At 39.9% G+C, this 20,444-nt stretch overlaps 1 protein-coding gene across 1 annotated transcript in view; it reads right to left on the bottom strand.

Annotated features, from left to right (window-relative positions):
- The window catches only part of RELN (reelin), a 306,076-nt gene that overhangs the window by 30,269 nt on the left and 255,363 nt on the right, over nucleotides 1-20,444 (bottom strand). The window contains exons 39-46 of the mRNA XM_067299475.1: nucleotides 18,936-19,107; nucleotides 18,753-18,855; nucleotides 15,951-16,180; nucleotides 13,398-13,618; nucleotides 12,170-12,317; nucleotides 8,462-8,720; nucleotides 7,291-7,540; nucleotides 4,915-5,083 (exon numbers count right to left, since the gene is read on the bottom strand). Coding sequence (XP_067155576.1) covers nucleotides 4,915-5,083; nucleotides 7,291-7,540; nucleotides 8,462-8,720; nucleotides 12,170-12,317; nucleotides 13,398-13,618; nucleotides 15,951-16,180; nucleotides 18,753-18,855; nucleotides 18,936-19,107 — 1,552 coding nt within the window. The remainder of the gene's footprint in view (nucleotides 1-4,914; nucleotides 5,084-7,290; nucleotides 7,541-8,461; nucleotides 8,721-12,169; nucleotides 12,318-13,397; nucleotides 13,619-15,950; nucleotides 16,181-18,752; nucleotides 18,856-18,935; nucleotides 19,108-20,444) is intronic.

The following is a 20,444-nucleotide window of genomic DNA, read 5'->3' as shown; positions in this document are numbered from 1 at the left end:
CAACAGTACAACCCAGGGCTGATTCGTGACGCCCACAAGGTCCCTGAAAAGCCAAGAAGAGGGTTCCTGGAGTGCCAGGGTCCATATTTTGTGAGCAGCAGGCGCGGGCAGGTGATCCTGCAGCTGGCTGTGCACGGAGTCCTCCCAGCTCGGCAGGGATCCAGGGCCCGGCCTGTCTGCCATTGCGGCCCTCGGTGCTGCCGCGGGAATGTGCTTGTGTCTGCGATAGTTAATACAGGCCTCCTGTCCAGCCACAGCAAAGCCAAACAGGTTTACGTGGTTTGACCAGCATAAGCATAGATGGAGGAGTGGCTTCCTGAAATTTCTAATGTAAAGGAAGGTCCTCTCCATGACAACTTACAGTCTTAGGATAACAAGGTAGATGACAGAAGCACAGAATGAAAAAGAGCATGAAAAATGACATTCTGAGCTGATAGTGGTCAATAAATAATAAAGAGTGGTCCCCACAGCACTCTGGTTGCCTAACTGTGGTCAAGCTGCCGTCTCTAGCACAGCGGAGGGAGGTTTAAGGAAGGATATGTCTGTAGACAGCCAGATGTTCATGTTGCACTTCTCTTAGCCTTGAAGGGTGACGGGACAGAAAGCGGGAAGCAGTTCATGCAGACACATTGCAGGACAAAGCGCGGGGGCTCGGCGGTACGCTGAGAGTGTCGGACGTGGGAAAGGGATCCCCTCTGAGAGCAAAGCAAGTCAGTAGTGTTTGGTGTGGTGAAGAAGAGGGTGGGAAGAAGAAGGTCGCGTGGCTAAAGAGGAAACCAGGGATCTCAGACCAGAGCTGTAACTGCTTCCTGGCTGGGTCCTGGTACAAATCCAAACCTGAGGGTTAGCTAGGAACTGGATCCCGGCTTTTCAGTGGCCCTGTCCTTCCTATGGTGTGCTGAAACAAAAGCCAGGACCAGAGGCAGCCCTGAATTCTCCATGTTTCACCCTGAATCTGAGCTTTATTGCTCCCACCCAATTCAGAGAACTAGCTTGACTCGACTCTTTTTCTATGAAGTCTTCTCACTACTCTTATGTAGTGTCGCTCTACAGAGTGGGCTGCTTCCTAGGCAAGATGCTGCCATTTCTAAATTACCGAGATCAGGCGAGAGCACCCTGTGCAGCACTTGCAGGACTGGTCGATGTGTGACTCTGGCTTTGCAGTTTCCTCCCTCCCCTCCACTCAGAGCTTGGCTGGAAATGTTAAGAAATGGTCTATGGTGTGATCCTGATTCTTTGCAGTAAACTGTTTTCTTTTTTTGATTAAAGGTGTAATTTAACTCCTTATTCAAACACCTTGCTCTGATGTGGTTGTCTGTGTGAATTAAATATCTCAGCTCCCAAAACAGACAATGGAAATCTAGCCAAAATAGTCAGTGGACTCCAAATAGCTATTCAGCTCACTCAGCAGTAAACATCTACATCTGGATAGCTGAAAGTGGATGAATTTCTGTAGCTTTTCAAGAATACCATTTAAAATTCAAGCTAGTCCATGTTTTGTTATACAGCACTAGATGGCAGCATCGAACTTTGCATAGACAGTTTATTTTGAAACTCAAAAAGAAATCATGATTATTTTAAACCCCGAAACAAATTAACAGCAAACCCCCCCAAATTTATTCAGTATAAAAATGGAACTTTTATGGTAAGGTCAATCTTATCCTGTGAATTGTTTCTTAGTAAACATTCTATGTGAACTGAATGGATAACAAGTTCATCCAAAGAGAAACTTACTGCTGTGCTGTCTAGTAGCTCACCAAATAGCATTTTTAAAGAAATATGTAAATTGTGAGGAAGTCCTTGAGGTTGAAGAACAAGCACCTATATTGCACACTGGTGACTTTAGGTTTGGCACTCCACTGACAATTTATGGAGCTGATGCTCCTGGGAGAAGCTTTGTATTTGGATCTGCATTTCCAAATCAGCTCTGAGACTAACATATAACTTAACTGTTCATTGCCTTCTACAGGCCATGACTTATATAGCACTCTGGGGTACACAAGTCCTAAAAAGCTGGGTAAGTATGGGTGCTGTGCACCAGGCAAAATAATTGACTAGGTAGCATAAATGTCCCTAAAATACACAGGTACAAAGAGGCAGAAACATATACCTTCTATTACACAGCTTGAAGTAGTAAAACAGCATAAAAATTATATTGTATGTAGACTAAAGTGCCTATTAGCAGCACTACTCCTTATTCTAAAGCTTATCTTCTCCCTTGCTTATGAGCTAATATTGTAATAACTCTGTCATGCAAGCCCTATCTTAATACCTTTGGGATATGTGATGACTTGGGCTGAGAAATGTAGTTATTGGATGGGATGGCAGAGCAATTTTTGCCTCAGTTACTGCATCAGACTTCTACCTTTGACATAGACCAGTCAAAAAATTCAGTCTTAAAAGCACAGTTATTTATAAAACTGAATTAATCTCAGGCTGTAGGTTCCTTTCAGGTCTAAATTTAATTGGCTTGGAATGCCAATCCCAGTCTTGATTTATCCTTTTCAGCCCAGAAAGCCCTTCCTGAGAACAAATTTACAGATGTTATACAAGGACTGTTGGGGTAATGGATTTTGCAGACAATACATGGCGAAGCAGTACAAAAGAATAACCAGAGAAGAAGAGATCAATGCTGACAAGTCCTAAAAAAGTACTATTACCTGACATAAAGCGCTGCAGTGAAGAAAGGGAAACAGTCTAGATGCCAAAGACAATTAGGAATAGTACATGAACTCTTCCACTACTAGTTCCCAAACTTAGGGCAACTGCATCAGCACTCTCAGTACAATTTCTAAAAAGCAAAGGTCAGTGTTTCCAAACTTTCATGTGCATTAGTTTGCAGCTTTTGTAACATTCTTATCAAAGAGACATAGGATATAGCTGCACTGTCATTACTCTTGTGCCTGCAGCTAGTTCAGCCTACGCTGAATGGGGCTAGGCAAGAGGAGCAAAGCTGTGGAGTGAAGCAGATGGTGCTGAGGGCCTGACATCCAGGTTTGGACTAGCTATAGACCAGTCCTGTGGGCTGAACGCCCATTTGTGGTTGGAGGGCCTCTTCCAGTTTTGTTCCATCCCAAAGGAATCTCTGTTCTCCAAGACCACCTCCTGACGTGAACCTAGGCGTAAGCGGGGACAGCTGGGAGATTTGATGCCAAAGCATGCTCCTGATTCACACTGAAAGCTAAGGTAGTCACATCCTTAAGACTTACCACACTCACTCAGGTGAGCATGGGCACCGCTGGTGGTGTTGTTGGGACAGCAGGGATCTCAGATCCTCTCCTGTGCCAGTATAGTAAAGGAAGCAGGGAGAGGACCATAGGCTCTGGTGCATGACTGCTGACTCTGTTGGGTTAGCTGTTCACGTGTGTCCCAGTGCTGCTTTGGCCTGAGGCAGCCAGCACCGTCCCGGACAATGCTTCAGCATGCGCTAAGGGCAGTGCAAAGCAGCAGCTCTTTCCAGGAGGGAGTTTGCATGAGGCCACCTTGTCCTGGGGAGGAAGAGTGTTTACTCATATGGATGCAAGATGTGTTGTGCCACTTGCCCTCAAGGACAAAGACTGATCTAGCATGGACATAGTAAATGTGGGCTGTAATCCCTGCCTGAGAAGCTGCTTGTGCATGACACTGTTGCATCTTCGCAGGCAAGCAAGTGCATGGTGTTATTAAAGGTTTTACATGAGCAAAAGTAACAGACTACACAGGGGACAGGCATGTTGCTATCACTGCAAAACAGGCACATCAAGAACGACACGGACTGGAATTCTGAATTACCAGCTATCACTATATGGATCTTTTTGGACAAAATTTCAGGCAGTTTTCAGGGCATCGTAGTGAAAGGTATGCTAGTGCTACCACTAGCATTGTCAGTGCCGAACAGCTTCTTTCACTGCACAAAACGCAACCTCCCAGCAACCTCTGCAATGTTTCCTTTCCCAAAACAAAAGAATGTACAAAAAGGAAGAGGAGGTGAAAATGGAGCTTGTATAAAAACAATGACGTGAGCATGAAAGTCGAGACAGACACAAAGGATATAAGGAATGTACTGAAAAACAAGAAGTCTAAAAAAATTACTTTTAAAACACTAGTCCATAGCCAACAACAGCAAGTACAGGATGCAGGTGAGGATTCAAACAATAGAATTAGCCAACAGCCACCAAAATGACCAGAATTTCATGAGGGTGACAATAACATTCGGTTCTTTAAAAAGTTCTCCCTGGCCCTGTCCCTCCCAGGAGATTCAGGGCACAATAGAGAAGGCTCTCCTTGCCTTGTAAGTGAACCATGGGACACAAGACATCTCTTGACCTCTTTTATCCATGTAGAGGCTCACCAAAATATCCACTGTGCATTCCAGCATGTTCAGGTTATTGAAATTTAGCACCTCCTGAGACAAAAGATGCCCTGGAGGATGAGGAAGAGTTAAAGCAAGGGCCCCTCTAACGCACAGCAGCCAACAGAGCTGCACAGCACAGGACTGTAAATGGGGGTGTGTGATCAGGATATCCAAGGAAATCAATGTGCTTATTCCATGCAGAGAAGAAGCAAATTCTATTCCCATCTCAAACTGCATCTCTGCCATGGTCACACAAAAGCGATAACCAGAGGATACTTTAGAGAGGAAGGATGTGCAGAGCAATTGTTTTCTAGCTGCTCTTTCCAACTGTGGCTGTTTAAAATACAGTAAGAATAAAGGAATTGCCTATCTCTAGATAACAAAAAAAAGGGAATGCACACAGTAGTTCTGCAATCTTTAGGCAAAGCAGGATGGGGGTTCATTTACTTATCAGTATGGTCACTGTATACATGGACTGAACAAAAATGGCAATGTACATTTATTTTAACACTATGATAAATCAAGCCTCAATACATAGTTATGCATTTAGATAAATTCTGTGGAAAATCAGTGGGAGATACCTAGTATAGGGTGGTAGAGGCAAAGTAATCCTGGTCCATTTGTTGAAAGTGTCTGACACCAGAATCCTCTGGAGATGGTACCTGTTGCACTCTACATTAGTGGGAAGACAATCTCTCAAAATTGGGTGCCAGGTCAGTCCAAGATCCACTGAATATTCCAGCTCAATAGCTAAGGGTGGAAAGATGATAAGTTAGTTAATTTAGAGACTTACATCCTTAGGTCCTCAATAACCTGGTAAGCCTGGAGACCTTTAGTCACAAGTCTATGTTATTTTGACAAAATAACCACTCAAAACTTTTCAAACCCTTATGTCAGAAGCATGAAGATCCCCCCTCAATGGCAGTGTTACGGGACATGAAATGTTGCCGAGCAGGTGTAACTCAGGAGAAGGCTGCAGTACACCTATGTACCAGTTGCCTAACTCAAAGGACCACAGGTGCACCAAAGACAAGTGATCTGTCAGGTTGTCGTGATGAAGTCAAGCCAATCTCTGTAGCTGCAGCATGCAAGAAAGTGATGTTGCAGCATCATGACTGGCAAATTTTGTGTTTTTCAGGCTGAATGATGGGTTTTGGCTGGATGTAACCTTTGTGCAAGTCAGAGTAACACTCAAATTCAAACTCCTGGATCTGCAACAAGATCCAGAAGTCACTCTTCCACATCACTCGAGACCAGCTCAGTTCAGTATCCAGCATAAACAGTTTTAACTGAGTTTGTTGGTCAGTGAGCTTGCTTTCACCCAAACATAATCCAGCCATATTACACTAATGTATTCATTTCTCATCAGTTTCACTGTTTCAATGTTTATGGCTTATAAACTTTTATTATGAAAATAAAGGGTAGTCAAGCTCACTAAATACTTCAACTTAAACTTTTATGTAGCCATTAAAAAGCAAATAATAAAGGCACAGATCTGTAACTTTAAATAAATGTTCCAGCTGCCAAGTGTTCTGGTGGTATAAAAGATGGAGCATGGCTGCAGTGACAGTGGTGGTAAATCTGCTAGCTTTTTGGATTACTACAGGCCCCTTTCTTCTACCCTCATGCACAGAGGGTGACCCTGAATCACCCAACCAGTCCTACTTGACGTGTCAGCACAGAACACAGTGTTACATAAATACAGCACAAGTAGATGCAAAGAAGGGTAAGGGGGTATTTAATGCTAAATCTACATCTCCAAAATGAAATGCTTTCCTCATCATGACTGGAAGCATAATTAGTTAATATCCTGCCTAATTTAATACAGAGTTAAGATAATGTTAAGTGTAGTAGGCAAAGAAACAAAAAAGAAGGATTTGTTTCTTTGCCAGTATATAACTAAGCTGTTCAAACACTTAAACTTAACAGAGATGACCATAGGGATGCTGTAGTGGCTTTAAGACTAAAAGAAAAAAAAACAGTTGTTAAGCATGTGAGTAAAATATCTCATTTACTTCCATTGGTTACACAACAGCAAAATCAGGTAAGGGATTTAGTGTAAAACTGTTTTCCATTTTTTTGTGGAATTCCAGAGGAATAGCCCTCAACTCGGTGAATTTACACATGCTTCCTGCTCCAACATATGATATTCTCCTGCTCCTAAAAATTTGTACCCCAAAACCCGAGGCTAAAAGAATGTAATTTAAGATGTACAAACAAGCATTCAAAAGCTAGGAATACCCATTTCTGAGCATCTTAAAATTCACATAATGATGGAATCTTTAGTTGCACAATTTCCTTATTTTTTTCCCATACGATCCTTGGCACTTATTCAGTGCAGAGAATGCTTTTATACATTTATATGTGTATATATACATATATATGTGTATATATATGTGTGTGTATGCACTCACATGCATACATTTATATATGTATATATAAATATGTTTACTGTTTCACATGGATGATACAAATTTTTGCACTTGATACTGACTTATCTTGCGTCAGATGTATGCTGACATAAATGATTTCTTAGTTATACACGTGCAAGTGAGATCTGAACTGAGACATCATGAAAAATGCAAAACCACAAAACAAGAAATATATGCTGGAAACACTCAACCGCTTATTGTCAGAACTACAATATCATCTCAAGAAGAAGGATTATGTTAATGTTATGTTATGTTAAATGGTTTCGAGTAAGATGGCTGTTAGTTTCTCTTAAACGTGTTGAATAGCAACTTAAGCGCCTGGGAGGAAGAACTTATTGAACTCTTTAGTTTGTGTTAGGCTTCAGACACCAACAATAAATGCTGAAATTACAATTCCTGTTAGAAACATGCAGCTTTTTTCTGTTTCTCAACTCTTGTTATGATGGATAATGGAAACAGAAAACAGGTGAACTTTCCTGTCCAAGAGAAGAACAGGAAGGGCATGATCTACTAGGAAATCGTTACCATAACAGGACTCTGTGACAGAGCAGGATGCTGCAAAATCTATTTGCAAGAAAGAGTCTTCATTGACAACGATGTCAGTGGTGACAACATAGCGGGTGCTAGCTTTCTCGATGAATACTAAAGCATCCCCGGTAGACCCACACACTGGCATCTTTGTCCCACCAGGATGGAGCAGCCACTTTCTACTATCCAGTGTGGTGAAATCATCTTCTAATACTGTATTACCAGAGATGTTTCCTCCAATAAGAATCTGAAACATTAAGAAAGGAACTGTTATTTAAAAAAAAAGGTTCAAAGTCTTCCCATACTCATACATGTCCTGGAATCCTAGAGAGGAAAAGATGTATTGATCTATGCATATATACTCTGCTTGCCCCAAATGAACAAATTTACTTTGTAAAGAGTTCGGGTTATGAGGAAAGGGAATAGCTTTTCCTATAAAGGGATCCTAAAGTGATTGGCTCAGCAATACAAATCCAAAGTCCAGGGAGCTGAATTCCATCCTGGGTGAAGCAAAACTACTCAGAAGAAGAAATGTTGGTAGGAGCAAAATGATTACACTGTTATTTTTCCCACTGACTGTTCAGCTGTACTCTAATCTGATGCACTACTATCAGATCGCATCAGTCTGATGATAAAACTGGTGAAATATTCCGTGTTATGCCATTGACTTCAACTGACCAGCATTTTCCTATTCAGCAGCAAGCAGGGTAGAATTAATTTTAATTTGTTATTCTGAATTCAGTTTTTGATTGTTCTGAAATAATATAACTAACTACATTCAATGAAGATATAGGAATGAAAGAATAAGGATTTTTTGAAATTTAAAGGAAGGGATGGGAAGGAATATTTTGTAACCCTGTTATTAAACCTGGCTGGGAGTTCGGTATCTGGGTATTTCCTAAGGACCTGTACCAACTATTATAAAAATCATTCACAAATATTTAAGCAAATTGACCTTGGACCATCCAATAACACTACTTTGGATGCAATGACTTTAGTGGAGTTTCTTCAGATTTATACCAATTCATACAAAGTAATTTCTGGAATACCTTTATAAAAAGTGTTTTGGTTGACCCAGTGAAATGACATACATCAACATTAAGGGAAATATTAAGACTAAAGATAGTCTAAAGTTATATTAAAAAAAAAACTGTAGAAGATTACTTACCTGATCGATTACCCATGGGCTGTAGAAATGCCCATTCTCAGATGGCTGCCACCAGCGAAGTCGAGTGGAGCCGGAACGAGCCTTCAGGGGAATTTCTAAGGCAATGTATCGCCCCACGTTGCTTGAGTTGCTGAAGAGGAACTCCTGAAGAAGGCTCCATGTGAGGCCACCATTGAGTGAGTACTGTAAAAGCACTGGTTGGCTTCTGGGGTCTGGGACCCCCTTTCCGCATCCCAGTCTCATGAAGAACTGCACAAATCTGACAGTGGGAACAATTATGGTAAAAGATTTATTCTCTGGAACATGCTAGATGATCAACTAAGGGGACTTAAACTTTGTCCAAGTCAGTTTTGTTTGTTTACCCTGGGGGATATTATGCCAATATAATATTTGGATTACAGGCTCAGTAGCTATACAAAGATTTGCCAGCTCAGACTTCCTAATTTGAATATTCTTATTTCTGTCTATTGACTAGCCCAGTGATTTCTTGGTATAAGGCTCAGCTTTCAGAGATCTTGTGATTTCCTTTTCAAAGTCTCCAGAATGTGAGTAAGCATACAGGTGGGCTGACTACAACTCGTTTTGCCTGTGTGGCAGTTTGCCAGGTAGAAGGAGCTGAACAAAGCCAGTCATTTATGTTTTGAGCTTCTGTCTGTGTAGCAGATGCTGCTGCAAATATCAGAAATATAATCCTGTGTGAAATTCTTATCCTGTAGCCTGTGAACACAGATTTTAGTGGCAGAAAAGCAACGATGCCTTAAGTAGATCATGATTTGCTATGAATTTACTGAAATGCTTGTGTTTAAAATAAGTATCCAGGTTCATTGGCATGAATTAGATAAAATCTGGACAGGTGAACAAAATACATTTCACTTTCAAGGGTGATTTTGTCCATTTGCCTAAATGGCACCACTTAAATGTGCTGGATTCCCTGAAGTCAACAGGAGAACACCAAGGGACACGAGCGGTTTCACCCTCTTTTTAATTGGCTGCTGCAAAGATGGACAATAGACTTGGATCAAACTGGGAAATTCTTCCTGTTAGCCGATGCTTATAAATAGCACTCTTCTGTACCTGGAGTGCAGGGAACCGCTCTTATAATGATATTTACCTACCTGACTCATAGGGTTATTACAAGTATTAATTCATGTTTGCACAGCTTTTGCACAGCTTTAATGTGTTGTACCTGTTCTAATTACTATTGCATTAGTGCTGCCTGGCTCCTAGTTAAATGCAACGCTGCATATCAAGTTTTGTGTCAGAGACCTTACTCTGTTTTGATCTGCAGGCAGATCCACTGGGAGTGGAGGCTGCAGAGTGGTGCTGAGGAGACACAGCTTCTGTAAGACACCATACCAGCAAGTCAATTAATTCCAGTGCTCACTGCGACTCACGGTTTCTATTGTTGCTACATATAACTTCTTTCACGATAGGTTATATCGAGCTCCTTGTCCCAGACATAACATATTGCTTGTGCTATAAAGCAACACTGGGGACCCTCATGGATCAATGTATCAGCTGTAATGGATTGGATTTACTGCTGGCAAGTCTTTGTTCCTCTGCAGATTCATGTTGACATTCACCATGCAATTTAAAGGAAATAAACCCAGGTGACCTTGTCTCTGCAGATCTGCTCTCTACGGATTGCTATTCTTTTATCTGAACTTTTTATTAATAAAGTAATAGTCCGCTCAAATGTATATAACCAAAAAAGTTGTACAGATTAAAAAGTTAGTAATTTTAAGCTTCTCTTTTCCCACCCCACAGATATTTTTGGAAAGGTTCTACTTACTATGACATAGAAAACCAAAGTTTTTGTGTAGATGTAGTAACACCTAAAGGTGAGGATATTCTTCTAGTAACTCAGAATTGAAAAGGATTTGATCAACTGTGATACCTAAAATATTCTGTCCCTACTCATATTTTACACTGTGTAGTTTCAACTACTGGCACCTCCATAAGGCACTGGCCTTTATGTTAAATTCTTTAAAATATAGACTTGAGGAGACAGGATACTGGATTAGGGAGTTCACTTGATTTAAATCCCCAGTGCTGAGAGTGGCTTGCAGCACTGACAGCTTTGCTGATCAAGGTATTTCAGGGTGTCTCCTCAGAAGAAGAGAAGAAGCTTTTAATGTGATACCCGAGCCTAGTCCTCTTTAAAAAAGCTGTTAGAAACTCTGGTTCTTTTCATTCCTGGCATAAATTGATATTGCTCCAGGTCCTTTGTGGAACTTGGCATGTCTGTGCCAAAGCCAAATCTGTGGTGGCTCTTTGCAGGTGGCCTACAGAATCTGCCTGGAAATTTAGAAAATCCCAGTGCAATTGTTTTGGGATGTTAAGAGAACAGCCACCAGCAATGCCTTTACAGTCTACCTTGCTGTTCAGAAGAGAACATACAGTTATTTGGTGAACATTTTTCATAGTATATGCAAGAAATTAAACATACTGCTCTTTTTCTTTTATTTGCACAAGAGTTGTTTATCGTCATGTAACACCTCAAGGTCAATATATGCAAATCCAGCTACAGACTGTCATGGAGAAGAGATCAATGACAATTCTTTGAACATGAGCAAGAAGAAAAACATGTCATTTAGGCTAATGGAGCTACTTACAAATCTCATATCTTTTATTAAATGATCTTTAAATTTCAAAACAGTCTAGGAAATCAAATCACTACAGAAGTACTGTTTGTGTTGATCAAGTTCTGAAAAAAGTTTGCTTTGAGTAATCTCACAAATTCAGTACAGGGACCTCTAATATTACCCCTTACTGAAGGTTAGCTAATTGTTTATCTAAAAATGCAATAGTTAGAAATTAAGCATCTTTATTGGCTATGAGGCTCTGCAATGAAGTCATTATTTAAAGCTTTAATGCTAAAGAAGACAACAAGCCAAAAAGAGATAAAGTGCCTATTAAAGTGTTTCCCACAGAACACTAGAGAGGAGTAGCATGTTTACAAGAGATCAGTGGGAAAATCTTAGAGCAAATGCAATCTCTCGAAAGTAATAATGTAAGGATATAAGCTAAGCTACTGAATAAATCAGAAAACATTGGCTGTTTGTTAGTTTGCACACAATTAGGATGTGGCTTAATTTGCACTGGTGCAAATTTTTTATGTGGCTTGCGTAGCATGTCTCTCTCATCAAACATGTCCTCTGCAGGCCATAATGATACAGCACAATCTCTAAGTACACTAAAAATATTTTTCAATAGCTGTGCTCAGTGTAGCTGGTGACAGCTCGATGGGAATTTCTCAGTGAATTATCGGAAACAAATGTGCACAACAAGAAGAAATTAAGCTTCAGAAATTAAGGAATTATGAGATGATGAATGTAACAGTTATACTGGCAGCAGATAGTCCTGTTTCAACAATGACTCATAATCCAACAAACTGTAAGGCAAACAGAGCGTGTGACAAACAACCAATTTCTCATGTTATGCATTTAAGAAACAAAAAACTTGCATAAACTACTCAATATGTGGTGTCAGAGCCTGCAGCTCCTATTCAACAATGATTAATCCTATTAAAATTCAAATTCAAATTAATTTAAAATGGTTACTGTGGTTAAAATGGAATACTTGCTAGAGTAAGGACTGCAGAATATATCAGCTTGCCTTTGTCACTGAAATATCATGTATATATTACAATTCTTCAGTAGATTATTTCTTCAGTGAAATCCTGAAAGCATTTTAAAATTGTGTTACCTTGCTTGTGACAAGTCTAGATCTCGAGTCATCAGCATACGTAAGCCTTCTTCATTGAAGAAAAGGTTGTTTCCTCCAGAAAGGATACCACACTTCCTTGATGGCTTTCCCCCACTCACAAGCAGGAATCTATCAGACTCTAGCTGACCTGAATACACAGTAAATACATATTTATGATTCATCTTGAAGCATTCCTACTGCACGAGTATTATTTCTACAGGAAGAGAGCTAAATTAAACATTATATGCAGAATGAACAAATATTCATACCAGAGTTTCCAATCCAAGGTTCCCTAGAAAACCGCCACAAATCAAAGCAAAATAAACTATAAACCCACAAGTTTGAAGTTTGGGATCCTAGTCTTCAGTTATTCACAGGAGATTCAGCTTTTCTGCATTTCTCTTAAGGTAACTATGAAGTATTCTTCTCTATAAAGAAACTTTGGGTGCCATGTGCTAGTATGCAGGCAACAGCTTGGAAAAAATTAAAATGAACAGTAGCAACTGTGAAGGGAGAATTTTGACTCATGGGTGTTGCTTTACATGTTCTTCTTGCCACGCTTGTTGGCAGAGGAAATCTCGACATGCTTTTAGAGGTGCAGGCGGGGATGCACCTGGGTGCGCCCGGGCGCACGCGGGGCTTTGAGCTCCCTCCTGGCACCGCTTGCTCGGGGTCCCTGTCTGCCGCCCCTGCACAGCGGGGGCCCTCACTGCTGACGCACGGTCTGTTCTGCAGAGAGGTCTGTGATATGAAGACCACTTAGATGTCCTTTGCAGTGCGACACCCCACAGCCCTGAAGCCCGTTTTTGTTTGTCTCACTTGCATACATTCTGGCTGTGCTAAAGTCAAAATACCCAACAGCATTCACTTCAGTAATACTACATAATTTTATGAGAATTAAATTGACATACCTCTAACTGGAAATTCTGTGTACCATCATTTTCTATTAAAATTATTTTCTACACGTAGAGTTTCAGTGAAGATTTTGTACTTCAGCGTTAACAATTTAGCAAAGAGTCAGATATTCCAAACAGGCAATTCACAGCCATCAGACATTCAGAAACCATGCTGGAGAATTATATCTATCCAGCTTGATTCATGTGAGTACACCCGTAGCATAAATTGAATTCAGAAACATGAAGAAGGTGAGGAAGATTCACTGTTTGATCCCTTTAGCCCTAGGTTCCACACTGATAGACAGAATTCAGACTAAAAAGAAAAGAGATACCTTCAAAATCATCCTTAAGAAAGTCAGAATTCTTTGTGCTTATTTTGCAGGTTGGCCCAGAATAGCCGGGGTCACAGATGCACTTTGTCCCGTTGATACAACTGCCATGGCCATTACACATCTCCTCGCACTGGGGACCGATGTATACGTTATCGATGGCCCAGGTCACTGGCTGGGATCCAGCAGGATAAAACCCTTGGTACCATCTGAACCTTGCCAACCTGAAAAAGGTGTAAAGTGTGTATAATTTAAATCTTAGTTTTGTATTTTTGAATTTGTACAAAATATGTGTATGCACATGCTTTTGTATGAACATATCTATCTATCTATCTATCTATATACAAACAGTATTCTTTTTGTTAGAACTGGCACAATAATTAGTTTGATTCTAGAAACTGACTGCTATATCTAATTCCTTCGGTATTTAATGCATCTTTATGCTGACATTCATTGGCAGAAATAAGACCAACATTATTCATTAGTTATAATAAAAAACTGAATGATGGACTCGAACATGGGAACTGAAATCTAACCACTCTTCTCTCCATCAGTTGGGGGGAGGAGGCATGGCTGTGGTCAGACGGCTTTCCTTCTGCTTTAGCTTGCAGTCTCTGGGTCAGATTGCATTGCTTTCACCTTCTGCTGGTGAGTGAAATCCGACTTCATATGGTCACACTGCCCCAGGGAGACTATCTGTGGAATTGGGGTGGTAAAAACCTCACCCTAAATTACATGACAAGAAAACATGATCTCCCACGTCACCAAGCGTTCAGCTTGTTTTCATACAACTTAATCTTAAAAAAAGACTGATATTGCATGTTGTTAATTTAAACTATATTCTTTGGGTGCTGGCCTGTCGTTTTTAATTTGCCTCCTAAGTACTACTCGCATCAGTGCTGCATATAAAGAGGAACAGACTGCGGAAGGAGGGAAAACACACTGAGCAGGCGAAAAACTCTTGAGAGAATAATTTTATTACCAAGTGAGAAAACATTTCAAAAGAGAAAAGAAACCAGAAAAGTGAGAAGGGAAAAGCACCCAATTGCATTTCATGTTTAATAAGTCATGTTAGAGACATCTAAATGCAGCAGATGAATCAATAGTACAGGTAGTTGCCAAGTTCTTTTGTCTTTATTAGGATTCTGGGGAAGAAAATCCCATTTTACCCCTCTGGCCCAAGAAATTCATGACACCAAATGCTCCATGAAAGCTGCTCTTTGAGGCTTTGGGTTTAGCTAGCTATTAGTAATTCATTTTTGGCCTGGCCTATTGGGGAGGAAATAGAGGAAAGGCAGACAAATGGGAGAGACATACTCAGGAACAGAGGATTAAATCAAAATACTTGGAAGGTTGAAATGAGCTAGGGGACTTTATAGCCAAAATTTTCATTTGGAGGGATGCATGGGTACTTGGGGAAAGGGTAAAGGGTCAAATAATTCTTTTGGGGTAAAGCTGAATGACAGATGAGTTGTTACAAGATATGGTTAACTCTTCCATGCTTGAAATGTTAACTGTCATAAAACAGAATAGTCAAGTTTAAAATTTAAACATTTTCTTAAATTATTAAACATCCAGACTTTCCAAACTTGGTTTTCATCTCTTATATATGTCTTTTCATACTTTCAGAACCACAAATTAGGTTACTTGTTTAGTGGAAGGGCCACTGCACACAGTCGGTTCATAAATAAAGCCTCTGGTTGCAAAACTCATTTTCATTCATACATGCCACAGTTTAATCCTTAATGATGTGATCTTTTACATAAATTGAGTTGATACTAAAAGATAGCATTTTCCACGAAAAAGTAAACAGTGCTCTTTTATACTTTGAAAAGTTACATATTATTATGCCTGCTAGCATGTACTATTTTTCTTTGCTACAGCTGCTATTATCCCACCTGGCTTGTACCACAAACTTTAAGTGTTTTGATTAATAGACTGCAGCAGTTAATTTTGCAAAATCACAGAACTGTGCAGCTACAAGAGACCTTGAGAATTTAGATAAGTCCATTTCCTTACACTAAAGTAGAAGCAAGTTTACACTAGCTCACATTTTACTGCATCTTCTAATGAATCTCAAATTTCATGCAAGAATACCCTTGATAAATTCAAATGGCTAATACACTTATTGCACAGAGGACATTCAAAGAACTTAAAAAATATAGTAACTTTTGCATTATTTTACTATGCAATCCACTTTCACAAAAATGTCAGCAATCAGATACAGATAAATAACAAATTACCTGTGGTTATCCTACAGAAGTAAGACTGTCACTCAAAAACTGTTTCAAAGTACAGACTGATAACTAATTGGGATCAAAGCCCACTTTCTTTAGGCATGCAGCAGTATACAATTAGGCAAGACATGTTTTGGAGAATCACCTGAACATGAACTGCTGTTCAGGACAAGAAGTGCAGAAAGACTGGCCATCTGGTCTGCCTCAGCGTGGCAGTTCCTATGGGCTGCTCTTGTGCTGGCAGAACATTTTGGATGGGAACCAGAAAAAAAAAGCAAACAAATGAGCAACGGAGCACAGATAGAAGCATGACACTTACCCACACAGGTGCAATTTTCCAAAGTGAATGACCTCCCTTCTCCAGCCCTGGGTAGTGCCTGCATAGTAAGTGCTACTTGGGTGATGTTCTGTGGAGCACAAGGAGCTGAGGTGGCTGCTGCTACTGTAGCACAAAGGGAGAAGTTGGTGCCAGGTTGCCCCCAGATCTCGTGAGAACTCCAGTTTTACTGGGTCGGCAGAGGAGCTATCAGTGGTGCATCCAATATTGATCTGAGGTCCAAGACATAAAATACAGATGACATATGGACAGACTGTGACATCTAATCACTCTTAATCTCAATCAGCCTCCCTCATTTGGTGCAGTATTTATTTGGCCTAGGAAACTGGTGATTTGGGAACTCATTCAACAACTGGATTGATGAACTCAGGACATGCAAAGGGGAGAGACCTCTTGTGTGTTGCCCTACCTGCCCATGGTACATGTCCATGTCCATATTGCAATCTGGCTCATAGTAAACAGAATGAAACATGAAATCCACAAATACTTCCACTCAGAGAAAAGCATGAACTTAATTAGACAAAATCCCAAGGGAGGAGAGCTGCTAATGTGGCTGAAATAATTGCATCAGCTTTCGTAGTCCTCTGGCAGGGACTGAACTAATCACAGCACCAGAAGAATGTACATTTTAAAAAAACAGAAATATTAAAACAAAACGTGCAAACATAAACTTCTTGTTAAATTGTTTAGCTGCACTATGGTCCTCTTTTTTGTAACACTTCCAAAAAATGCTTATGCCACAGGAATTACCCTTCAGGGTATGCACTGAATTGCTTCAATATGTTCTTCAGCTTTCTTACCCACTACCTTTTTTGATCATGTAAAAGAAAAGAGTAGCATGGCTGGATTTGATTTAAATTCTAGGTCACACCAGAAAAATAGCTTGGCAGCGTCCAACTTCTTAAGATGTTCTTACAAGTTCTTGATATAGAGAACAGTAGAAAAAGTAGGAATCCTACATGATCAGTGGTTCCAACTGATGCTGAAAAAGATTTAGTACCCTGCAACTAGTACCCTGAAAAAATCAAATATGAAGTTTTGTACAGAACCTGATAATTCTTAAGAACCCCTTTTTTATGCCCCCAGTCTGCTTTCCTTTCACACTGATATTAAGATGTTCTTTTAGTTTCAAATTGCTTATATAAAAGAAGAAGAATTAGTTCCTTTACAGGATGAGTTTAACATATAAAATATGATGTACTATATGATCATTCAGTAAATAAAAACTTCCAGAGGGAATGCAAAGAATATACTAAAGCTAAGAAATTTTGTAGCTTACTTCTCTTTTTAGCGGAAAGTAAGTGTCTTTCTAACACACTGCTCTGTAATGAAAATCTATTTTTTTCCAAAACCCAGCAATATACAGAACTGTGCAAGAACGTTGCAAATGTATCCTACATCAAACTTCCTTCATCACTTTTCAGTGCACAGAAGAGTCATCAACCTACATTTGACTAGAAGGATTGTCTACTCATCTGGAAGCTTAGAGAGATGCTTGACCCAGTATAGCTTTTAACTCTTGAGACACAGACAGAACTCTGCTGCATTATGCATAATGTCTTCATTTATACTAATGCTCTCAAAAACATGAGCTGAAGTCATTTAACTTCCTTCAAATGATGTTCTTACCACATATGGAAGTATGCATGTAGGTTTTATGAGGTTAATGCTCTGAAGACTTATGAATATCTTAAAGTGACCTCAAACATTTTTGTTTTACAGTCTGTAATCTATATTTTAAAACAGAAAATGGTTCACATTCAATAATTTATGAATTAGTTGCATGACAAACTGAAGCGTGCATGAGTACACAACTAAACCTAATTTTTTTGGAAAACCCAAAATATCATTTCAGTAATTGTTTATAAACCAGTATCTTTTGCTGTTTAACACTACAGAATGCTACATCTTTGATAAAAGCAGCCTGGTAATTGTGGCATGGCAATTTACATGAAATGTAAATGAAATATCATCTTAATGACAATGTAATGACCTCTCTAAACTAAAACGTATTAGGCTGAAATGGTTACTCCCATCAGTAGTTACCCTAGGCTTCCTTGATATTCTGGGAGAGAGGGAGGCTTCTCCAATGCACAATTTAGATTTAGGATAAACCAGAAACACAGTTTAGCTTAGACTGTTTTGCCTTTGGGGGTGCCTGTTTCCACTGAGAAACACAAAAAACTATATTCCTTATTCTGCCTAAGATAGGGTGAATTCAGGCTGAAATGGGCAAAGAATAGCTTCCACTAGAGCCTCTATGAAAGGATAGGCAGAAGCAAAAGGAAAGCAGAGCCTTGGCTCTCTAAGTATTACCACCAGTGTGGTTAAACCAGCATGTAGGAAAAATTAATTTCTAATGTCGTAGGTGAAGTCGTAGCTCTTCACTGGGTCAGCTCACGGAAGTGTTGCAACACCTCTCCAGAGCAGGTTGTGAAGTGGCAGTCTAGACCTTCATTATATTTTGGTGCTCATCATCTTGGCTGCCAGTAGGGACCCTCCACCTTGTAGGACATGGACTCTAATGCTATTAGTGCAAGTATGAGCGCATGGAAAAAGTGGTAATTTAGCAAGAAAATAGACTTTGAGGCAGAAGTTTCCCATATCTATGCGATAAAACCCTCACCCGCAAGAAGGAAAGTAATATCAAAGCAATTACAGGGGAAGTTTGGCAGACTTCTCTGCTTGGCAGTCGTAACAGCTGGGCAAATACACCCAAGAACAGAACCCAAAGGAACAGAGCTCTCTAAGCAAAAGGAAAGGTAACTTTGTGAGGGCAAGTACCTCAAATTGGATTATGGTGTTCTCATTTACACTCAAATCCCGTGTTGTAATGGAATGTTCTCCAACTTCATTTGAAACAAATACCATAGCAGAATCTTCCTCCCTGTAAAAAAAAGTAAAGGTATTTTAGACTCAGTTTTTTTCACAGTCACTTCTTTTTATCTATTGCTGAGAGATGCTTACGGTGCTCCCTTAGATGAATATGGGCAGTAAAGCCCAATGTTTCCACCAGGATAGAAAAACCAGTTATCCTCTTTGGGACCAAAGTCAAACGTATCCAAAAGGATCATGGGATTCTTTAGGTTATTTCCATCAATTATGAAGTCATCAATAATCCAGATTTCTTCTTTTTTGCCTAGAAAGAAAAGGGCAACATTCCTATTACAGACCTAATAATACTAGGGAGCAGATTAGGAGCCAATATCTGTGGATGACACTGCGAAAGGAGTGCTAAAGGGGTGGCCTCACAGGTGATCTTGGAATCGTTCCATGAAAACAGTCCCTGTGCTGCTCCAAGGCTGCTTCAGCCTGACCCTACAGAATTAACTCTCATTCCTCCAAAATATACAAAAGCCACAGCAGCTGAAGGGCGACAAACCTGTGTTGAGCAAGTCTCCCTCATTTAAATCACATTTACTTTGTGAACTCTAGCACAATGTCTTCTTTAATTTAGAGTCATCTAAATGAGCTGCTGCTGTAATGTCCGAGCAGCCTAAATGGATTATTTCATTCTACACCTTTTTCCTGGCACTCAGCAATCTGTGTGTGCGAGCTGGAAGCTCTACGAGAGAGAAGGGAATGGAGTGACCTCCTCCTAAATGGATTATGGGATTCAAACGCGTCGCATAATGGTACGAGAATGCTTTCAAACGGGAGAGGAAGAACTAGCTTGCCAGATCTTTTGCGTAACTCTTTTCTCATCTGTATGAAAGCCTTCATGTTGATTAGAGAAGGCTAAAAGACTTCTCTTAGATGAACTTCCTACTTAAGGATAACGTGTACAAGGCAAGTTTGGTTAAATGTTTTAGGCAAGACTCATCAGAAGAAGGAATTGGGAGAGGATTCTTAGGGCTGGATTTGAATTCATTTTTCTGTTAGAGGTGAGCTCAGCATTTGCCTGAATAGGAGTAAATGGTTGTCATATGACCATGTCTAAATTATCACTGGAATCTTTAGTGCTTTTAATGTCAGCTCCTACTAAGAAATGTGCACAGAGTGAGAACAGAAGAGATTTCTTCAGCTGGTACATGTCCTGTAATCAGGAGGAATAAGCTACGTTCCTCTTGTGGATTTATCCATTACTTTACAATTTAAAGAAAAGATTAACTGCTCAGTACATTCTTTCTAATTGGAGTTGTAATGCCTAGTTAATTCTGGGCAAGGTAGACCCAATTCCCATTTACACTTGGGACACTTTTATATAATTGGAGCATTGTAATGGAGCCTCAGTGTAAACGACAATCAGGTCCATTAAAAACAATGAGAAGAACCTGAGTAAAGTTAACTTTATAGGCGTTGTTTGATCTCCCATCCCTCCAGGACTAAAGCTGCTAGTCCTCTGCACACATTCTAGTGGTATTAGGTTAAGGCACTTTTACTTTATAACATATAGCAACATTATTAAGAAATGTAAATAAAATCTTGTGATAATTTTAATTGAAGGATTTGAAATATGAGAAAACAAGATTTAAG

Source organism: Apteryx mantelli, chromosome 1 (assembly GCF_036417845.1).
Source record: "Apteryx mantelli isolate bAptMan1 chromosome 1, bAptMan1.hap1, whole genome shotgun sequence".
In the NCBI taxonomy this organism is placed as follows: Eukaryota; Metazoa; Chordata; class Aves; order Apterygiformes; family Apterygidae; genus Apteryx; species Apteryx mantelli.
This window is presented reverse-complemented; position numbering and strand designations above follow the sequence as displayed.